The sequence below is a fragment of the Plecotus auritus genome (genome assembly GCF_963455305.1).
Source record: "Plecotus auritus genome assembly, chromosome: 8".
NCBI classification, from domain to species: domain Eukaryota; kingdom Metazoa; phylum Chordata; class Mammalia; order Chiroptera; family Vespertilionidae; genus Plecotus; species Plecotus auritus.
Window position 1 is genome coordinate 167854631 of NC_137782.1, and position 17459 is coordinate 167872089.

Below are 17459 nucleotides of genomic sequence, written 5' to 3' on the forward strand. Positions count from 1 at the left end.
GCCCTGGGCTGTGATGATTAACAGTGGGGAGTGCACCAGGATCAATGAATCTCACCCAGAGATGGGCTCCTGCAGCAGGGTCCCCACACAAAGGCAGTAACTCGGGCTGGTCCCGCCTCCTCTGCCCCTCACTCAACCCCCAGGGCCTGTGGGACAGGCCTGTGCCAGTGAGAAGGGAGAGCGAGGCTGAGGCCGGGTGCCCTTCTCTGCCAAGTGGCTGTTTCCACCCCACTGGTGTCTCACCAGATGTTTCTCTGCCTTTTCATCTTTGACCAGATCAGCTGGCACAGGTGAAATGCTGATCTGATCGCCGCTAATGGGAAACTAGCTCTAAAGATGCTGTTTACTCTTATATTCAGTGCAGCTGTGAGGTCCTGGGCTGAAGGAGCAGTTCTCGGAGAAGGCGAAGGAGAGGGGAGGAGAGGGAGAGGGGGACGCTGTGCTGGGTGCTTAACCCAAAACTCCACAACACCGTGACCTGGCACTTGAGGAGCTTGTTAGAATTATGCGCACGCAATCCACCTACAGAGAGGCTGGCCAGGCCACTCGTGTGAGGACAGAGTCATCTGCAGTAAAGAGGGCAGAGCAGACCTGCCCAGCCCATCAGTCAATTATTGTTTAATTTAAATGCTTTATTGTTGAAAGTATTACATGTCTTCTTTTTCCACCATTGACCTCTCCCCAGCCACTCCCCCCGGCCCCCACCCCTGCACATGTGCTGCCCCCGACCCCCCCACCCCCTCCACCCGCACCCCCGCACATGTGCCGCCCCCCCCCCCCCCCACCGTCTGTATCCTTTGGTTATGCTTATATGCTTGCATACAAGTCCTTTGGTTGATTAGTCAACATTTTTAGCGGCTGGAGCAACTTCCAGGAGCAGTTGGAGATGCAGGGTGGCCGTCTGCAAACACTTGGGCTGGTGCTGGAAGTAGACAAACAGGAAGTAGACCAGGAAGCCGCTGAGCAGGAAGAGGAAGATGTAGAGGAACTCGATCTGCGGATGGTCGATGATGGGTGCCAGCACCAGGTAGAGAGAAGCAAGGAGCACGACGACGGGGACGACGGTGGGGACCTGCAATGGGCAGAGCGCTGGGTGATGAAGAGGAGCGTGGGAGGCGGTATGTGGTCCCTGGGCTCTGTGCCTCCTGCCTGCCTGCCAGTTGCTTCCGCCCGCCACCAGCTCCCCCGCTCCAGTCCCTGCCTGGATATGATACCTTGCCTGGCCAGGGAAGCCACCTGCTGGGCTACAGAGGGCCCTCCAGGGAGCAGAAGCTTTGGGACCAGCCCGGTCCTCTCTGTGCTCTGTGAGTCCAGCTGTGTGCGTGCCTCCTCCTGCACTTGTCTCCTACTGTTCTCCCGTGGGGTCCTCCACAGGAGAAGTGAATCCCCAGCGAGCAGAATCAATGCCGTGTGAGTCAGATGTCCCTCACCCCCCACCCAGGAACTAGAGAAAGTCTCTACCAGAGATGACAGTGGCCACCCCTTACCCTCTTCCTCTGGGTCCTGAAAGAGGCTGTGGTCCAACGACCAGCCTCACGCAACAGCCTAGGATTGAAAAAGCCCAATGTGTACCCCAACGTCTACCTTGTAAGGGCGGGGTAGGTTCTTCTTCTTCATCCGCAAGTACAGGAGACAGCTGATGGTAGTTCCGTAGGTGACCCAGGCAAGGAAGCTGAAAGGCAGACTTGAGTCACTCACTACCAGGCCCTGCCACAGGCTGGCCTACCAGGTACAAACCTGGGGCAGAAGTACAAGCTCATCCAGGGCCTTGCAGCCACCTCCAGCTCCCCTGATCCATGAAGACAAGGACAGAAGGCAAGACGGGGGCACTGAGGACAAGGATGCCCTGGAGGGTCAACATTAGCCCATTCCGCCTCCTTCACCTTCTGGCACAAAGGAGCACCACCTCACCACGTGATTCCTGATCAAGCCTCCGACTGCCCCTGCCTGAACAGAGGAGGACAACTTTCACAGGGAGGGAGGAGTGTCTGTGTTTTCCAAAAAAGAGAGTCTGATGGCATCTCAAGGGAAGGCTGTGCGCTTCTCAGGGACCCGCACCCTCGTAGCCAATCCCCCCACCCAGACAAATCCTAGCTTCTGCTTTCCCAGTGTCGGTCATTGAGTGGCTGGAGTAGGTCTGATGAAAACTCCATCTAGCCTTGGAGGCAGGGTCCAGACCAGGCCATCTCTAGAGGCGGTCAAGACCGGAGATGTTGGGTCCTAGCTGAGATGCAGTGAGTTCCTAGAGTTCTCACTCTGGGCTGGGACATTCTCAGTCACACTCCCCAATCTCAGTCTGAAGACCCGCTATGGTCACCATAGATTTGATTTTATTCTCACCATAGAATGATTTTATTTTCTTCTCGCAGGGAAAAAAAAAATAAGAAAAGCCATGTCTGTTACTTAATGTTCTGAAGAAAGTCACATCAGGCACTGCATATCCTGTTCCTAAAGATGCATTATACTTATGACAACAAAAGGAGGGACATGCGGTGCTTGAAAAATGACCCTGAGAACTCCTTCTGCATGCAGACCTGCCCATAAACCAGCTTCAAATGAAGCTACCAAATTACACCTGGACAGCACAACAGCCCGTCATTTCTGCCCCAGGGAAGGTGATAAAGGGGAGATCATCTCCCCACTTTGCTGCAATCATTGTGCTTGCCTGCGGGTCTGCCCTGAGTTCAATAGAGACATGTTGGGTCAGCGTCCAGGATGCAGACCAGACTCCAAAGGAAAAATCACAGCAGAACCAAGGGCTGCAATCATGTGAATAAAGCCTGAATAGTGACAGACTAGAGCAGGGGTCGGCAAACTCATTAGTCCACAGAGCCAAATATCAACAGTACAACGACTGAAACGTCTCTTGAGAGCCAAATTTTTTAAACTTAAACTTCTTCTAACGCCGCTTCTTCAAAATAGACTCGCCCAGGCCATGGTATTTTGTGGAAGAGCCACACTCAAGGGGCCAAAGAGCCGCTTGTGGCTCGCGAGCCGCAGTTTGCTGACCACGGGACTAGAGGAACAGCAATAAAAATAAAAGTGAGAAAGACAACACAAGCCTTTAACTTGCCTCTCTCTCGACCTCCTGGTTCATCTGTCTCCTTGAATTTTTGTAAAGAGAGCAAGAGAAGAGAGAGCCACATTTAATTTTGGAAACATAACTGGAGGAGAATGGCTGAAATGTGTGTGCCTGGGCTCCCAGAAGTGTGTAAGTGTGTGTGGATATATATAGTGGAGATCACACACACACACACACACACACACACACACACACACACACACACACACTCAGGACTTCCCACGGTGCATAGGTAAAAGTATGAGTGTGTATACATAGGGCCCACGAGACACTCAGCCTGGGAGGACCGTCTCACTTGCCTGAAGAAGTTCACGATGTTGCTGAAGTTCCCTGGGATGACCAGGACCAAAGTCACTGCCATGGTGAACACCAGAGCCGGAGTCGGTGTGAGGCGACGGGTGTGAACCATGGACAGAAGTCGGGGCTGGCGAGCAAAATCAGGTGTCAGGCACTCCCCAGGGGAGCCACAGTGGACGTCTGCCTGGGGAAGCTGCCAGTCCTCCTCCCTGCCAAACTCACTCTGGACACCAGTGTGCCCAACCTAACAGTCCCCAGTTCCCACGGCTTCCAGATGTGGGTCTGTGGCTCGCCTGGGGTGACCAGGCTCAGGGTGCAGGTTGGAGGGGCCTGTCCCCACAGACCAGCCAAGACCCAAATAGCTTAGTAGGTGGGGCTAGAGTGTGGAGGCTGAAGCAGATGCCTGGCCAGGTCTTTTGACTTTCTACTGCTCACCCCAGGACAGGAAGAGGGACAGACGTGGGTTTGGGGAGAGATGGAGGAGAGGGCAGGACAAGTGTGCCTGAAGCATGGAGAGGGAGGGTGGGTTATTGTTGGTAGACTGTTTTATTGTTCAGCAAACACTCGGGCTCCATCTCCCCACTTCTGGGGGAGAAATACAGTTTCCCACCCACTGATGTTGTGTTTGGCCAATGAAATGTGAGCAGGAATAGAGACTCTACATGTGCTCGTGTGATTGGGTTGGTGTCTGGAGCCCCTGCCAGCTGCTATGGCAAGACATGGCCCAGGACTCACATTTGGAATGAGAAGGCCCAAGCAAAAGTCCAGCCTGGATCCACCAACTCGAGGCAACCTGGACCGTTGGTGGCTGTAAGCCTTTGAGATGCGGGGGTTGTCTGTCATTCAGCATGATTGCAGCAAAGCTAACAGAGTGTCAGAGAGGGCCCCGGAGGAGTGGCCGGAGGGTACACAGTAGCTCCACTCCTGTGACCCAGCACGGTGACCCTCCAAAGCCGGAAGTAAAGGGACTGGAATTCCGATGCAGATGCATTGAGCCCCATTCTCAGAGGAAGGGGGCTGTGTCTAGAGGGCAGGTCCCGCTTCGGACTACCTGCTAGGCTCCTGGCAGGAGAAAGCTAGCTTGCTGTCCTTCCCAGGCCTCCTCTCTCACCATGTGGCCTTCTCTTGCAGCCACGTAGCACACACGGCTTCCGCTGAAGAACGTCCCATGGGCAGAGCCAAATGTCGAGAGTGCCACAGCCAAAGGCACCAGCCAGGCCCAGGCCCCCAGAACCTGGTTCCTAGGAGACAGAGGTGTCAGGGGAAGAACTCCAGCAGCAGCCTGGGAGACTGTCACAGGCCCCATCTGGAAACCGAGCAAGCGAGACATCAGAGTATATATATATATATATATTATTGATTATCAGAGAGAAAGGGAGAGGGAGAGAGAGATAGAAACATCAATGATGAGAGAGAATCATTGATCAGCTGCCTCCTGCATGCCCCCCACTGGGGATTGAGTCCTGACCGGAAATCAAACCATGACCTCCTGGTTCATAGGTTGACGCTCAACCACTGAGCCACGCCAGCCGGGCGGAAGAAGTTCTAACACCCATGGGGCACTATCCACCCTCATCCTGGTGTCTGCCCGGCGGCCTAGGAACACGTCACTCACCCCCAGCTCACGGCCATAGCGTCAGTGGAGAGGATTTCGTTGGGTGACAACACTAGCAGGTAACTGATGTTGACCAGGAGGTACAGGCCCGTGACCAGGGGGATGGCGATCATCAGCGCCCACACCAGGTTCTGCTGTGCAGTCGGAGAGAGGAGGCCGTATGTTAGCCCGTGAGGTCCTTCCCAGGCCCCTGAGCACAGCACTGAGCTCATCCCGGCTGCAGAGCAGGTGCCAGGGCCTGGGGCCACGCAGGCCATGTGCCCCTCCCCCATGAGCTCAGAGACCCACCACATGGACACACACATGGGCAGATGCACAGGGAGGTGGTGAGGGGCCCTAACCAGTCAGAGCAGTGGAGGCACAGAGCGTCCAGCAGGGGTGGGGAGGGGAGAGGAGCCATCACCAAAAGGTCTGGAATGGGCTCTCCTTGAAGAATGGGAGAGGTTCAGGCAGGTGGAGGGGGAGGGACTCCTACCAGGGCAACCACAGAGCAGAGGCACAGGGAAGAGACCACACAGGTAAAGGTCGCATAGTCAGCTGTTCACTGAGCACTTCCGCTAGAATATTCCAGGACCCCCAGGCCAACCCTGCCGAGGGCGGGGACCCCAGGACTCAGACCCAGGCTAAGGGCCATTACACTCAAGGGTTCTCCTCTGACCCTCAGTCTCCTCAACTGGAAATTGGGGATCATTGGGTATCTGTCAAATGGGACTTCCCGCTGTCTGCCTCTCTGCCAGGCGTGCGGGGCAGCAAAGAGGAGAGGAGAGGAGGGCCCTGGGCACGGGGGCTGTGGGCACTTGGACCAGTTTGCACTGCTGAAGCCTCGGTGCCCAGCGGACCCACGGTCACCCAATAGGTACTGAGCTTACCTTGGGTTATCTTGGCAGGCAAGCCCTGATGAGCCCAGACCTTCCCCTCGGTACCCAACAGCACCTAGGACATGTTACTGACACTTACAATGTAACATGAAACAAAACCAGAGGAGGTCATTCTTTGCCAAGATGCAGGGAGCTCTCATTCAGATTGGCACAGAGCTGTCACTATGGGGACAGGCAGACCTCCTCCCCCTCCCCTAGGTGGGACCCTCCCGCAATTCAGCATCTCCCCCTGCGTAGTGTATCTTCCATTCTTCAATATAATGTGAAGAGCAATTTCCAGAGCTTTCTGCCAGGGGTGAGATCTGCTCACAGAAAACTTTGGATCTGGGCGGGGGAGGAAGGACACAGGGCACTGAGGATGAAGTAGCATCTCAGAGCCGGTTCTCACCCCCGCCCCGGCCCCCCATTTTTCCCTCAGACACAAACGCCCTGTTCTTTCTGGTCTCTGGGTTCAGATTGCTACTGCTTCCATATGGCTGCTTAGCCACAAAATGCATCAGTCCTCCTCTTCCAGGAAGCCCGCTAGATTGCTCTGCCTCATAGCGGTCTCCTTTCCTGAACTCCAGCAGCAAGTGGTGGCAGAGCCCCAAGAAGCACACCTGCTTTATTGTATCCAAGCCTCTGCCCTGCCCTGTCCTGTCCTAAGGTCAGGGGCCAGATAGGGTGACCAACTCATCCCAGTTTGCCTGGGATGTTCCAGCTTTCAGCACTGAAAGACCAGCATCCCTGGGGATCCCTCAGTCCTGAGCAACCAGGATGGTAGGTCACCCAGCCTAGCAGGTCACATGGAAAACTTGTGACGGTGACACAAATAACAATAAATTCTCCTGTGAGATGGGTCCTCCCATCTCCTTTCTAGTTCTAAAACCTGAGAATCTGAGGGCAAAGAACTTGCCCCAGCCACAGAGTGCACAGAGCAACTCATTCTCATGATCCCAGTCCTGGAAATATGGCTCTGCCTGGGCCCTGTGAGGCAGAGTCCTGGGTGCCCCCTCTTATGGGCCTCATAGTAGGGTTGCCCTCAGCCGGTGAGCATCCACCATGCCTGACCCAGCCCCATGCTGAGTCAGAGGTTGTGCTTCTGAACTTGACTCATCTCGGACAGCCCACCCACCAGCTAACGAGCTGTGACAGCTACAGAGCCCTACAGTTGGGCCACGGACAGGTTTCTGGCGAAGACACAAGAACAGAGACATTTTCTGGTTTCATTCTCAAGAACCTTAATCTTCCACTCAAACCCCATGGACCAAAGCCACCCTGCTGCTTGCTTTTATAAATAAACTTGTCTTGGGATGCAGCCATTTATTTACTTACTAGAGGCCCGGTGCACGAAATTCGTGCACGGGGCGGGGGTGTCCCTCAGCCCAGCCTGCACCCTCTCCCCCACCCATTGCAGACCCACCCCCACCAGGCAATGACTAACCAGCCCAAGGTTCTCAGGTGGGTGAGCCAGGCAGGACTGGCCCGCTCTCCTGTCCCAAACCATGCCGCTGTGTCCTATCGTGGCTCCCATGGCAAGTATGGATTAAGTGTGTACTACTATGTTACAGAGAGAACAGCCCAAGAGATATCAAGCTGAGTCATCCAGCATGGCCTCCTGCTAGCGCTATGACCTCAACATCACGCCTCCGTTCTAAGCTTCCGTTTTCCCACATGAAAAATGGGATGCTAATGCCTATCTCGCAGGGCAGCAATATGAGACCATGGGGATGATACTGTGAAGTCCTCTGCTTACTTGAGAAGTGATTATTACCCTATATAATAAAACTCTAATATGGAAATCAGCCCAATGGCACAATAACCATTCGCTATGACACGCACTGACCACCAGGGGGCAGACACTCAATGCAGGAGCTGTCCTCTGGTGGTCAGTGCCCTTCCACAAGAGGAGCGCTGCTCAGCCAGAAGCTGGGCTCATGGCTGGCAAGTGCAGCGAGGGTGGTGGGAGCCTTTCCCGCCTCCGCGGCAGTGCTAAGGACCCCTCAGGGGTTCCAGACTACAAGAGGGTGCAGGTCAGGCTGAGGGACCCCCCCCCCGCCCCGCCCCACACCCCAGTGCATGAATGTCATGCACCAAGCCTCTAGTTTCTATATAATTCCATAAACTAATCAGAGTGGACAGTGGCTGGCATTCCATTCCTATGAGTCAAGGAAGGGCGCCCCTGTTTTCAACCAATTTTTCATGGTTTTAGCTCAAAGGACAATCACTAAAACTGCTGATACTCAGAGACTTCGCCCCTCTCCCCCCAAAGCAGTATCATAGACTCACTTGTGGGTTCTTAAGCTCCTCCAACACATAGTTGAGGGTATTCCAGCCATCAAAGCACCACAGGCCCTGGTAGAAGGCCATGCTGATGCGCCCGGTCTGCTGCGTCGTGTTGTGGAAGGCGAAGGCGGACAGGAGGGCTTCGGTGCGGCTTCGACCCTGGCCCAGCACCACCACGCCGCCCACCACGATGACCAGCAAGGAGAACACTTTGGCAACCGTGCACACGTCGTTCAGCTGGGTGGCCAGCTTCGAGCTCCAGCAGTTCACCAGCAGCAGCAGCAGGATGCAAGCGACAGCCATGCTCTTGAGCACCGCCTGGGGCAGGGAGGAGCAGCCAGGGTAAAAGGGGGCCACGGCATACTCGGCGAAGCTCAGAGAGATGGCAGCGATGGAGGCGGGGCGGCCCACCAGCACAAACGTGTAGATGACCAGGAAGGCTGGCAAGGAGCCAAAGGTGTGTAGGATGTAAGCATACTCCCCGCCAGATTCGGGAACCAGGGCCCCCAGCTCAGCGAAGCACAGGGCACTCAGAGTGGCCAGGAGGCCACAGACCGCCCAGACCACGAGACTAGCCCCGGGGCTGCCCATGTAGACCAAGATCCCCTGTGGTGACATGAAGATGCCAGAGCCGACCATGCTGCCGATGATCAGGGACACGCCACTCCACAGGCCAATCTCCCTCCTCAGCCTCAGCCCCCCAGCACCCCGCTCCTGCCCTGCCACCTGCTCGCCGCCATCTCTCTCCCGACTCCTCTCCATCTCAGGACCTCAGGAGTCGCTGTGTGCACTTGAGCAGAAGCAGATGCTCTGATACCTGTGTGCCTGTCCTATGGGATCCCTGCAGCAGTTAATGATTATAGCGCCTGAGGAGTCTTGGCCAGAGGCCAGACAGCCAGAGCATGGCGTTTAGAAGGTTCCGAGCCTTCAATGATCTACCAGCCCCCATCCAGCTCAGAGCCCAGGACAGGCATCTGCAGAAGCTGTTTGTCAATGAGGCCCAGGAAAGGTTAAGGAAAGGGGGGTTCTAGCAGAAATCCCTATTGGCCAATTCCTTAGCAACAACAGTTAGATGAGTGCTCTGTGCCAAAAACCCGATTGCTGAGCAATGGCACATACAAGCCTAGGAATCTCTACACCTCTTTCATCAGACAAGCACTAAAGTCCCCGTTTCCCCAAGTTTCCAATTAAAGCTGCACAAGCCCTACCCCGAAGAACTGAGATGGGGGGGAAAAGAGGGTCCGAATGGTGCAGGGCAAAGCTCGTTCCGCCAGCAGAAAGGGGCAGGTGCACGAGAGTACAGGGTCTGGAGTGGATGCCTGCATTCAAATCCCAGCTCTAGTCCTTCATAGTTGTGTGGCCTGGGACAAGGTCTCTGAAGGTCCCTCCACACGTGTGTCAATTACAATACCCACCAAGTAGGGTTGCTCTAAGGATTAAATAGCGGCCCACTCAAGAACGCTAAAATAGCTATGACATAATAAGCTTTCCTTAAATGTTAGCCATTATTATCTGGCTAAGAGTTCCATTAGTTCCCCAGATTCAGATATATGAATATACATATGTATCTGATGATTATATTTATATATTATATGTTTAACATAACAATTGCATTAACCTGTGGATAATGTTCATTTCAGAATATAGTGTATAAGTTTTTTATTGATCCTCCCTTAGACTTTAAAATGTTTGCATTATAAAACCTTTACTAGTTCCGTTTTATAGGAAAGGCAGTGGAACTCACCGGCATTTACGGTAAAAATGCTGGCACCCAAAGTGGGCAAAAAGGTACTTGCAGTCTCCCAAACAGACGGACCTAGCTCAAGCCAGCCATATGGGCCACTTGAGTCAAGAAAGCTCTTGACAGAGGCAGGGGCTTCACTGTCACTGGCTCCTGGGATGTCCATCCTGCCTCCTCCCCTTGCTGCACAAAAGCCTACTGGGCACAGGCTGGGAAAATGTAGAGCCGTCTTCTTCTGAACACTCCTGAGAGCGAGTCCTCCAAGATTCAGAAGGAGGTGCTTCCAGATTCGTACCCAATGGGGGGAGAGAAAAGAGGGCAGAGAAGTAGGTAGGACAAATAAGTAGACAGGAACATTAAAGGGGAAGAAGATAAGAAAGGAGAGTACCCTAGAGGTTCAGGAGGAAAAAGCAGCTGCCCCTTCCTGGCAGTAGCGAAGACCCTCAGCTGTCAAACCTCTTCTTCTCCAGGCACTGTGGCTGGTGGATGCTATGAAGGCTAGCCAGATACACGCTCTGAGAGTAGGTCACAAGCTCTTGCTGGGTAGCTCAGTTGGTTAGAATGTTGTCCCCATAAGCCAGGGTTGCAGGTTTGATTCCCCGGTAAGGGCACATACAAGAAGCAACTAATGAATGCATGAATAGGTGGAACAACAAATCAATGCCTCTCTCTCTCTCTCTCTCTCTCTCTCTCTCTCTCTCAAATCAATCAATTAAATAAATAAATAAATAAAACAGTTCACACGACCACCCTCATCTCTAAGACCAATGGCAAGTTTGGGGGTTCCCAAGACCATTATCCTATCTAATAAAAGAGTAATATGCAAATTAACCATCACTCTGCTACATCCACAAGCCACGCCCACAAGCCACGCCCACAAGCCAATCAGGAGCGGATATGCAAATAAACCCAACCAAGATGGCTACGGCCACAGAGAGCAGGAGGGAAGCTTGGGTTTCCCCAGCAATGGAGGAAGCCAAGCTTTCTGCCTGCCCTTGCTGGCCTAGGCCTCCACTCAAGGCTACAAAGTTTCAATGATAGAAGATACATAAATCCAAACAGAAATGGCGGCAGCCACAGAGCTGGAAAGAGCAGGAGGCTAGGGTTGCCCGTGGCGATGGAGGAAGCCAAGCTTCTGCAGCCCTGGCTGGCCCAGGCCTCCACTTAAGGCTACAACAGGGGTGGGCAAACTTTTTGACTCGAGGGCCACAATGGGTTCTTAAACTGGACCGGAGGGCCGGAACAAAAGCATGGATGGAGTGTTTGTGTGAACTAATATAAATTCAAAGTAAAGGAGCAGAGGGGAGAGCAAGAGAACCCTCCACTCTTTCGGCTCCTCAGGCCGGATAGAACAGCCGAACGGGCCGGATCCGGCCCGCGGGCCATAGTTTGCCCACAGCTGGGCTACAAAGTTTCAATTATAGAAGATACATAAATCCCAACAGAAATGACTGCTGCCACAGAGCAAGCAGAAGGCTTGTCTCCACTCCAGGCTACAAAGTTTCAATTGTAGAAGATAAATAAACCCCAGATACCAGGGCCTCCGCTTGGGTCGCCGGGGGGCGTGGCCGGCCTGCAAATCACCACAGGCCCCTCGCCCAGGCCGCCCCACACCCCAAGGGAACCCCCACCCTGATCCAGGACACCCTTCAGGGCAAACCAGCTGGCCCCCACCCGTGCACCAGGCCTCTATCCTATCTAATAAAAGAGTAATATGCAGATTGACCATCACTCCAACACACAAGATGCCTGCCCCCATGTGGACACAACATGGCCACCACAAGATGGCCAGCAAGGGAGGGCACTTGGGAGGGACCAGGCCTGCAAGGGAGGGCAGTTGGGGGTGATCAAGCCTGCAGGGGAGGGCAGTTAGGGGTGACAAAGCCGGCAGAGGAGGGAAGTTGGGGGGACCCAGGCCTGCAGGGAAGAGCTGTTGGGGGTGACCAGGCCTGCAGGGGAGGGCAGTTAGGGGTGACCAGGCCTGCAGGGGAGGGCAGTTAGGGGAAAACAAGCTGGCAGGGGAGCAGTTAGGCATCAATCAGGCTGGCAGGGGAGTGGTTAGGGGGTGATCAGGCTGGCAGGCAGAAGCGGTTAGGGGCAATCAGGAAGGCAGGCAGGCGAGCAGTTGGGAGCCAGCAGTCCTGGATTGGAGAGGGTGCAGGCTGGGCTGAGGGATACCTCCCACCCACCCCGTGCACGAATTTCGTGCACCGGGCCTCTAGTGTTCAATAATTTGCTAAAAGGATGCACAGAACTCACCAAAAACTGCTATTTCCTATCAAGGATACAGATTAAAATCAGCCAAGAAAGGAAGGACATAGGGCAGAATCCAAGAGAGTTCCAAACCCAAGGCTTCCAGTTCTCTCCCCAGGGAGTCAGGAGCCTTGAAGTCCCATCACATAGACATGGTTGACTGCTCATGTGGCTAACCTCAGTTTCCATCGGGAGGTCGAGCTGGTATTCCATGATCTACAGTTGCCATCCAAAATTACATTATTATTCTCAGGCAGGTCCAAGGCTCCCAGGCAAACACAGATGCTGTGATCAAGCATGACATTCCACGGGCGTAGAGATTCCTTCTCAGAAGCTGAGGGCAAGGGCCAGACCTCTCTGTGGGCAAGGTTTAATTCTTCACCACACAGATGTGGAGATACCTGTGACCCGAGGAACATTATGAGAACGTAAGGATTGTGGGGTTTTATAAATACTTTTTTAAAAATCTATTTGTTGATTTTAGAGAGAAAAGAAGGGGGAGAGAGAAGGAAACACTGATTTGTGGTTCCACTTATTTCTGCATTCATTGGCTGATTCTTATGTGCCCTGGCTGGGGATCGAATCAGCAACCTTGGCATATCTGGCCAGGGCATAAAGATTTTTTTTTAATGATTCATCTTGCCAAGCAGTGTGTCTAACGAGGAGGACCGTAAATGCCAGGTTGAGGAGCTGGGAGCAGCAGGAATTGGAAGGAAGAAGGGGACAAGTGAAAGTGGAGTGGGGAAGGGCTCACCGCAGGGTTTTCCTGGATGGGGAGACCTGGAGACTCTGAGGTTCAGTTAGCAACTCCGGAAGCCCTTCCAGAATCCGACACAGTGTAGCCTTCAGCTCTAGGATTCCACCTGCCTGTGAGGAAGGGGCCTTCCGAGGCAGAGCCACCTCATATGACATCCCTGTGCTGCCCCCACAGGCACAGGGGTAGCTGACGTGACCTGTCTGAGGGTTCTGAAATCCCAGCACTCCTAGGCCTGGCTCATCAGACCTCCCCTTGACCAGGGCTGCTCTCTGAGCACAAAGGAGCCGAGGCCGCCCCTTCAGTGATCGAAGCTCTGAAGCTGGTCTATGGCCTATGTTTGGGGAGAGGTGGGGAGAGAAGGCAGGGCTTTCAGCTGGGACCTGACTCCAGGCAAGCACTCCGGTCCCCAACCTGCTGTTGTAGGGGTTTCAACCCAGCATGCCCTCTCCCCAACCAGGTTATTTCGTTTTTTCCCCCTTCACTTGGGAAAACTTAGTCTTTCTTGGCCTGACCATGTGACTGACTTGTGGTCAGTTCCAAGGAGCCTTTCAGGAGTGCTTGGGGACTCACACCCAGGTGGCCAGGCCTAGCTGGGGCTTCCAGGCGAGGTACACTGGAACAACCTGGGGACCAGCACTGGGCCTTGGACACTCTGGCAACATGGAAACCTGTTATTTCCAGAAAAAAATCCTTTGAAGAAAACCCTGGGACACCAATGGTGGGAATAAGATCCAGCCCCAATTGCTTGTGGCTCTGTGGACCTACCACCCCATGAACAAGCAGAGGAAAGGAACTGTCCATTCAGAGATCTTGAGTAGGTCCTGGCCCATCTGTCCCCGTATTCAAGGCAGATACAGCTGGCCACTCTGTCTCTGTGCTTCACAGCAGGCAAAGAAGAAGCCGTCTCTGCCCTCTCTACTGAACATGCCTTTCCCACCACACAACAGCCCTGCAAGTCCTGGCCTGACTCTTGGGTGAGGAGCCCCAAGAGCCCGAGGTATTCTTGGTGTTTGTCCCCCTCAAACACCCCCCCCCCCCCGTCAGCACCACCATCACACACACACACACACACACACACACACACACACACACACACACACACACACACTAGAGGGCAGAGCACAGGCAAAGGCTCAGAGTGGATGCCGGAGCCTGGAGTGTGAGCTACTGCCCTCTAATGGGCAGAGGAAGGGAAGGAGAGAGAACTGGATGGAGAAGGGAAAGACGGAGAGAAGGGGAGGGGGGCTGAAAGACCTCAGAGCAAAGGACTGGGAGAGGAGGTGGGAGATGGAGGGAGACACCTCCCCTATGAGCATCCCCATCCCCTGGGCCAGTGGTTGGCAAACTCATTAGTCAACAGAGCCAAATACCAACAGTACAACGATTGAAATTTCTTTTGAAAGCCAAATTTTTTAAACTTAAATTTCTAAAGCCACTTCTTCAAAATAGACTCGCCCAGGCCCTGGTATTTTGTGGAAGAGCCACACTCAAGGGGCCAAAGAGCTGCATGTGGCTCGCGAGCCGCGGTTTGCCGACCACTGCCCTGGGCCGTGCTGATCCTCAGCATGCAGTCCATTTTCCACTGGATTTGCACATCAGCCACTCAGCGTTCCATCAGGTTGTGTGCGATCAGGGCTCTCTCTCACTCATCTCCGAGAGCTGCAATCGAGTTGGGAATTCCCCTGCTTTTTGCTGACCTTATCCAGATGCCTCCTCTTTCGAGGACCCTCTGAGGACCAGCTGCCAGTGAATCAGCTCAGATTCCATCTCTCTGACGCCAACTGCCCCATCGACTCCTCTGACTTCCACTCCACTTTAACGTTTTTGCTAATTCTGTATTTCTGACCTTGACCTTCCTCCAGAGCTGCAGACCTATACACCCACTGTCCAGTGGATACCCAGCTGCCTATCCCTTAGACACCTCAAACTCAGAGTGTCCAAACAGAACGCATCGCCTTCCCCGAACCCACTCCTCCTATGAGCCCTGCCGTGTTTCCTTGCTGTGGGTGGACACTGTGGCGGGCCTCCAAGGTCCCCTCAGAAATGATGGGTCTGTCCCCTCAGCTGCGGGGAGTGCTGCTGGCAGGAAGGCCCGGCTGTCAGCATGCCTCTGGGATTTCCTCAGCTACAGAGCCACCTCCTTTCCCAGGGAGGTTCCATGCAGAGACCGGTCGGTGTGGGAACGCAAAGGCCAGCCCGTTACCCAAGCTGGCACAGCTCTGCCGGGCCATCCCTGTGGGGTCGCTGAGCTTTCCCATGGGGCTGCCTTGTGGCTCAACGTCTCCGTATTCCCAATCCTGCCTCCTTCCCTTCCATCCCCCAGGGGTCCCAAGAGAACTGCCTAACTAACCTTTGGAATGTGACTGTCTCCGAGATCCCTTTCCAGGAAAGGCCATCTGCAAGCCCTGGTCACCTGGCCTCGGACTGTGAGTCATGGCTGACTTCGCCTGCTCACCCGCAACCAGGAAGCAGGTCAGCCCTCCCTTGCTGTGACCTCAGACCCATCCACGCCCCTCAGACCTGCTGCTGCCCACCCCCCAGGCCTCCTGGTGAGCCGCTCTCACCCTCGGCTCCCTCAGCACAAGGAGCCAGATTCACCTTCCGGAGCACCATCTCCTCTCCAAGGCACTCAACCCCCAGTGCTCAGGGCCCCCCATTCTCTGAGCCAAATGGCCTTCACTTGACCCTACCCCTCCTCCCTGAGCCTCCCCGTCAGCCCCCATCATACTCCCAGAACAGGCCAGCCAGGGGGACGGCCCAGTGTTGGAGCATGAAGCTGGGTGATGCTGCCTTTAGAACGAACTGGTTGCCCATAGAGACGGGCTGGAATCTCCCCCAGTTTGAGGCTCACACTCAAGAGGCCATGCCCTGGGCTGTGATGATTAACAGTGGGGAGTGCACCAGGATCAGTGAATCTCACCCAGAGATGGGCTCCTGCAGCAGGGTCCCCACACAAAGGCAGTAACTTGGGCTGGTCCCGCCTCCTCTGTCCCTCACTCAACCCCCAGGGCCTATGGGTCAGGCCTGTGCCAGTGAGAAGGGAGTGTGAGGCCGAGGCCGGGTGCCCTTCTCTGCCAAGTGGCTTCCACCGTTCTTTTCCCTCATCTTTGTCTCCCATCGCTGAACTCTACGGAGTCTGATTCAGTGGCACTGACTAGGGGATGCATTGATCTGATTACCCCTTATGTGCAATCAAGCCCATAAATGCTATTTACTCTGAGACTGAGAATTTTTTCTTTCTTTTTATACTTTTTATTTTTGTGGGTTTTTTTTTTTTAGTTTTGGGGATTTTTGTTGTCATTATTGTTTTGTGTGTGCTTGTTTTTCAGTCTTTAGCATTTAGAGGTGTTTTTTAAATTTGTTTTTATTTTTCCCTTTCGGCCATGTTTTTAAAAGGACAATGTATTTGCTCTTTGCTCTGTACATTTTGAGATAGAATTCAGACAAAACTATAAAATTCTGCCCTTTTAAAAATGAATGAATAGAGAGAAAGAAAAATTAATAAGTATGCATTTTCACCCTCACAAAGTATAAAGACTTTGGCTTTTAAGAGGAAAAGATGTATATATACAAATCTAAACTTTCCTCTCAAAAGAATACTTTATTTTAAAGTGATTTTCAAAGAGTTATGTGCCTCTTATTTAATTCTTAATGTTGTTCCTAAGTATTTTAGATTCATTCCCAAGGACTCGGATCCCATGTTAAAATTAGGGATCAAAGTGATATGTTTAAGAAACCCAGTCATTAATAAGAAAAGAAAAGAAAGAAAGAAAGAAAGGAACCTAGTCATATTCTTTCATTCTCATTTAGAAAAGGCATCCCCCATCCCCCTCCAAACAACAGAAAGAAAGAAAGGCCATCTAAATAGAGGTCCTTTAAATCAATGAGCAATCAGACCAACATTCCGTGTGCTTCTATTTGTTTTATACAAATACGTATGCCTACACACACAAGCATGTATGTTTGTGTATGCGCGGAAATTTTACAGATGAAGATGTTAACTGTTGTTGCCTGTAAGGAGGGAGACTGGGAAGTGAGACGTGCTTCTGGGGCGGCTGGTGTTTCTGCTAGCGAGCACGGTCAAGGGGGTATTTGTTTTTTGTTTTGTTTTTTTTCCTGTGGTTGCAGAAGCAGAAATCTCAATGGTGGGCCCTAGCTTTGTGGTTACAAAGAGACGGAGCACAATGGGAGAATGATTTCAGGGCAGGGGCGTCATTCCTGGAAGCTCAGCCTCCTGCCCTCCCAACAGCAGTGTCATCACCTAATTCCCTGCAGTCCGCCTCTTTCTGCTTCAGTTGTCTGGAGTCATTTCTATTATCTGTAGCCATACCTTGAACTGACATGGGGCGGGAGGAAGGGGGAGAATTACAAATCTCAGAGGAGCTCTACATATGATATTACCCAGGCCTTTGTTTAATGGGCCCCCCAGGGATGAACTCGATGCCCTGACCCAGATCCTGTCTTTGCACAGCAATGCTGATCTGTCCTTGTCCTAGTTTCTCCACCCCTGCAACAAGATATGTGTGTTTGTGTATTTGCCCAAACGCTTTGGGTGTACGTGGCAGGCATTA

The 17459-nt window shown here is 53.2% G+C and overlaps 1 protein-coding gene across 1 annotated transcript; it reads right to left on the reverse strand.

Moving 5' to 3' along the window:
* Positions 1-838: 838 nt before the first annotated feature.
* On the reverse strand, positions 839-8899 carry LOC308255676 (b(0,+)-type amino acid transporter 1-like; the record flags this gene model as incomplete). Its single annotated transcript, XM_080683452.1, has 6 exons — positions 839-1072; positions 1585-1672; positions 3382-3506; positions 4491-4620; positions 4995-5128; positions 8141-8899. The coding sequence occupies 6 exons, from the start codon at positions 8897-8899 to the stop codon at positions 839-841; spliced, it is 1470 nt and encodes a 489-aa protein (XP_080539578.1).
* Positions 8900-17459: the final 8560 nt, after the last annotated feature.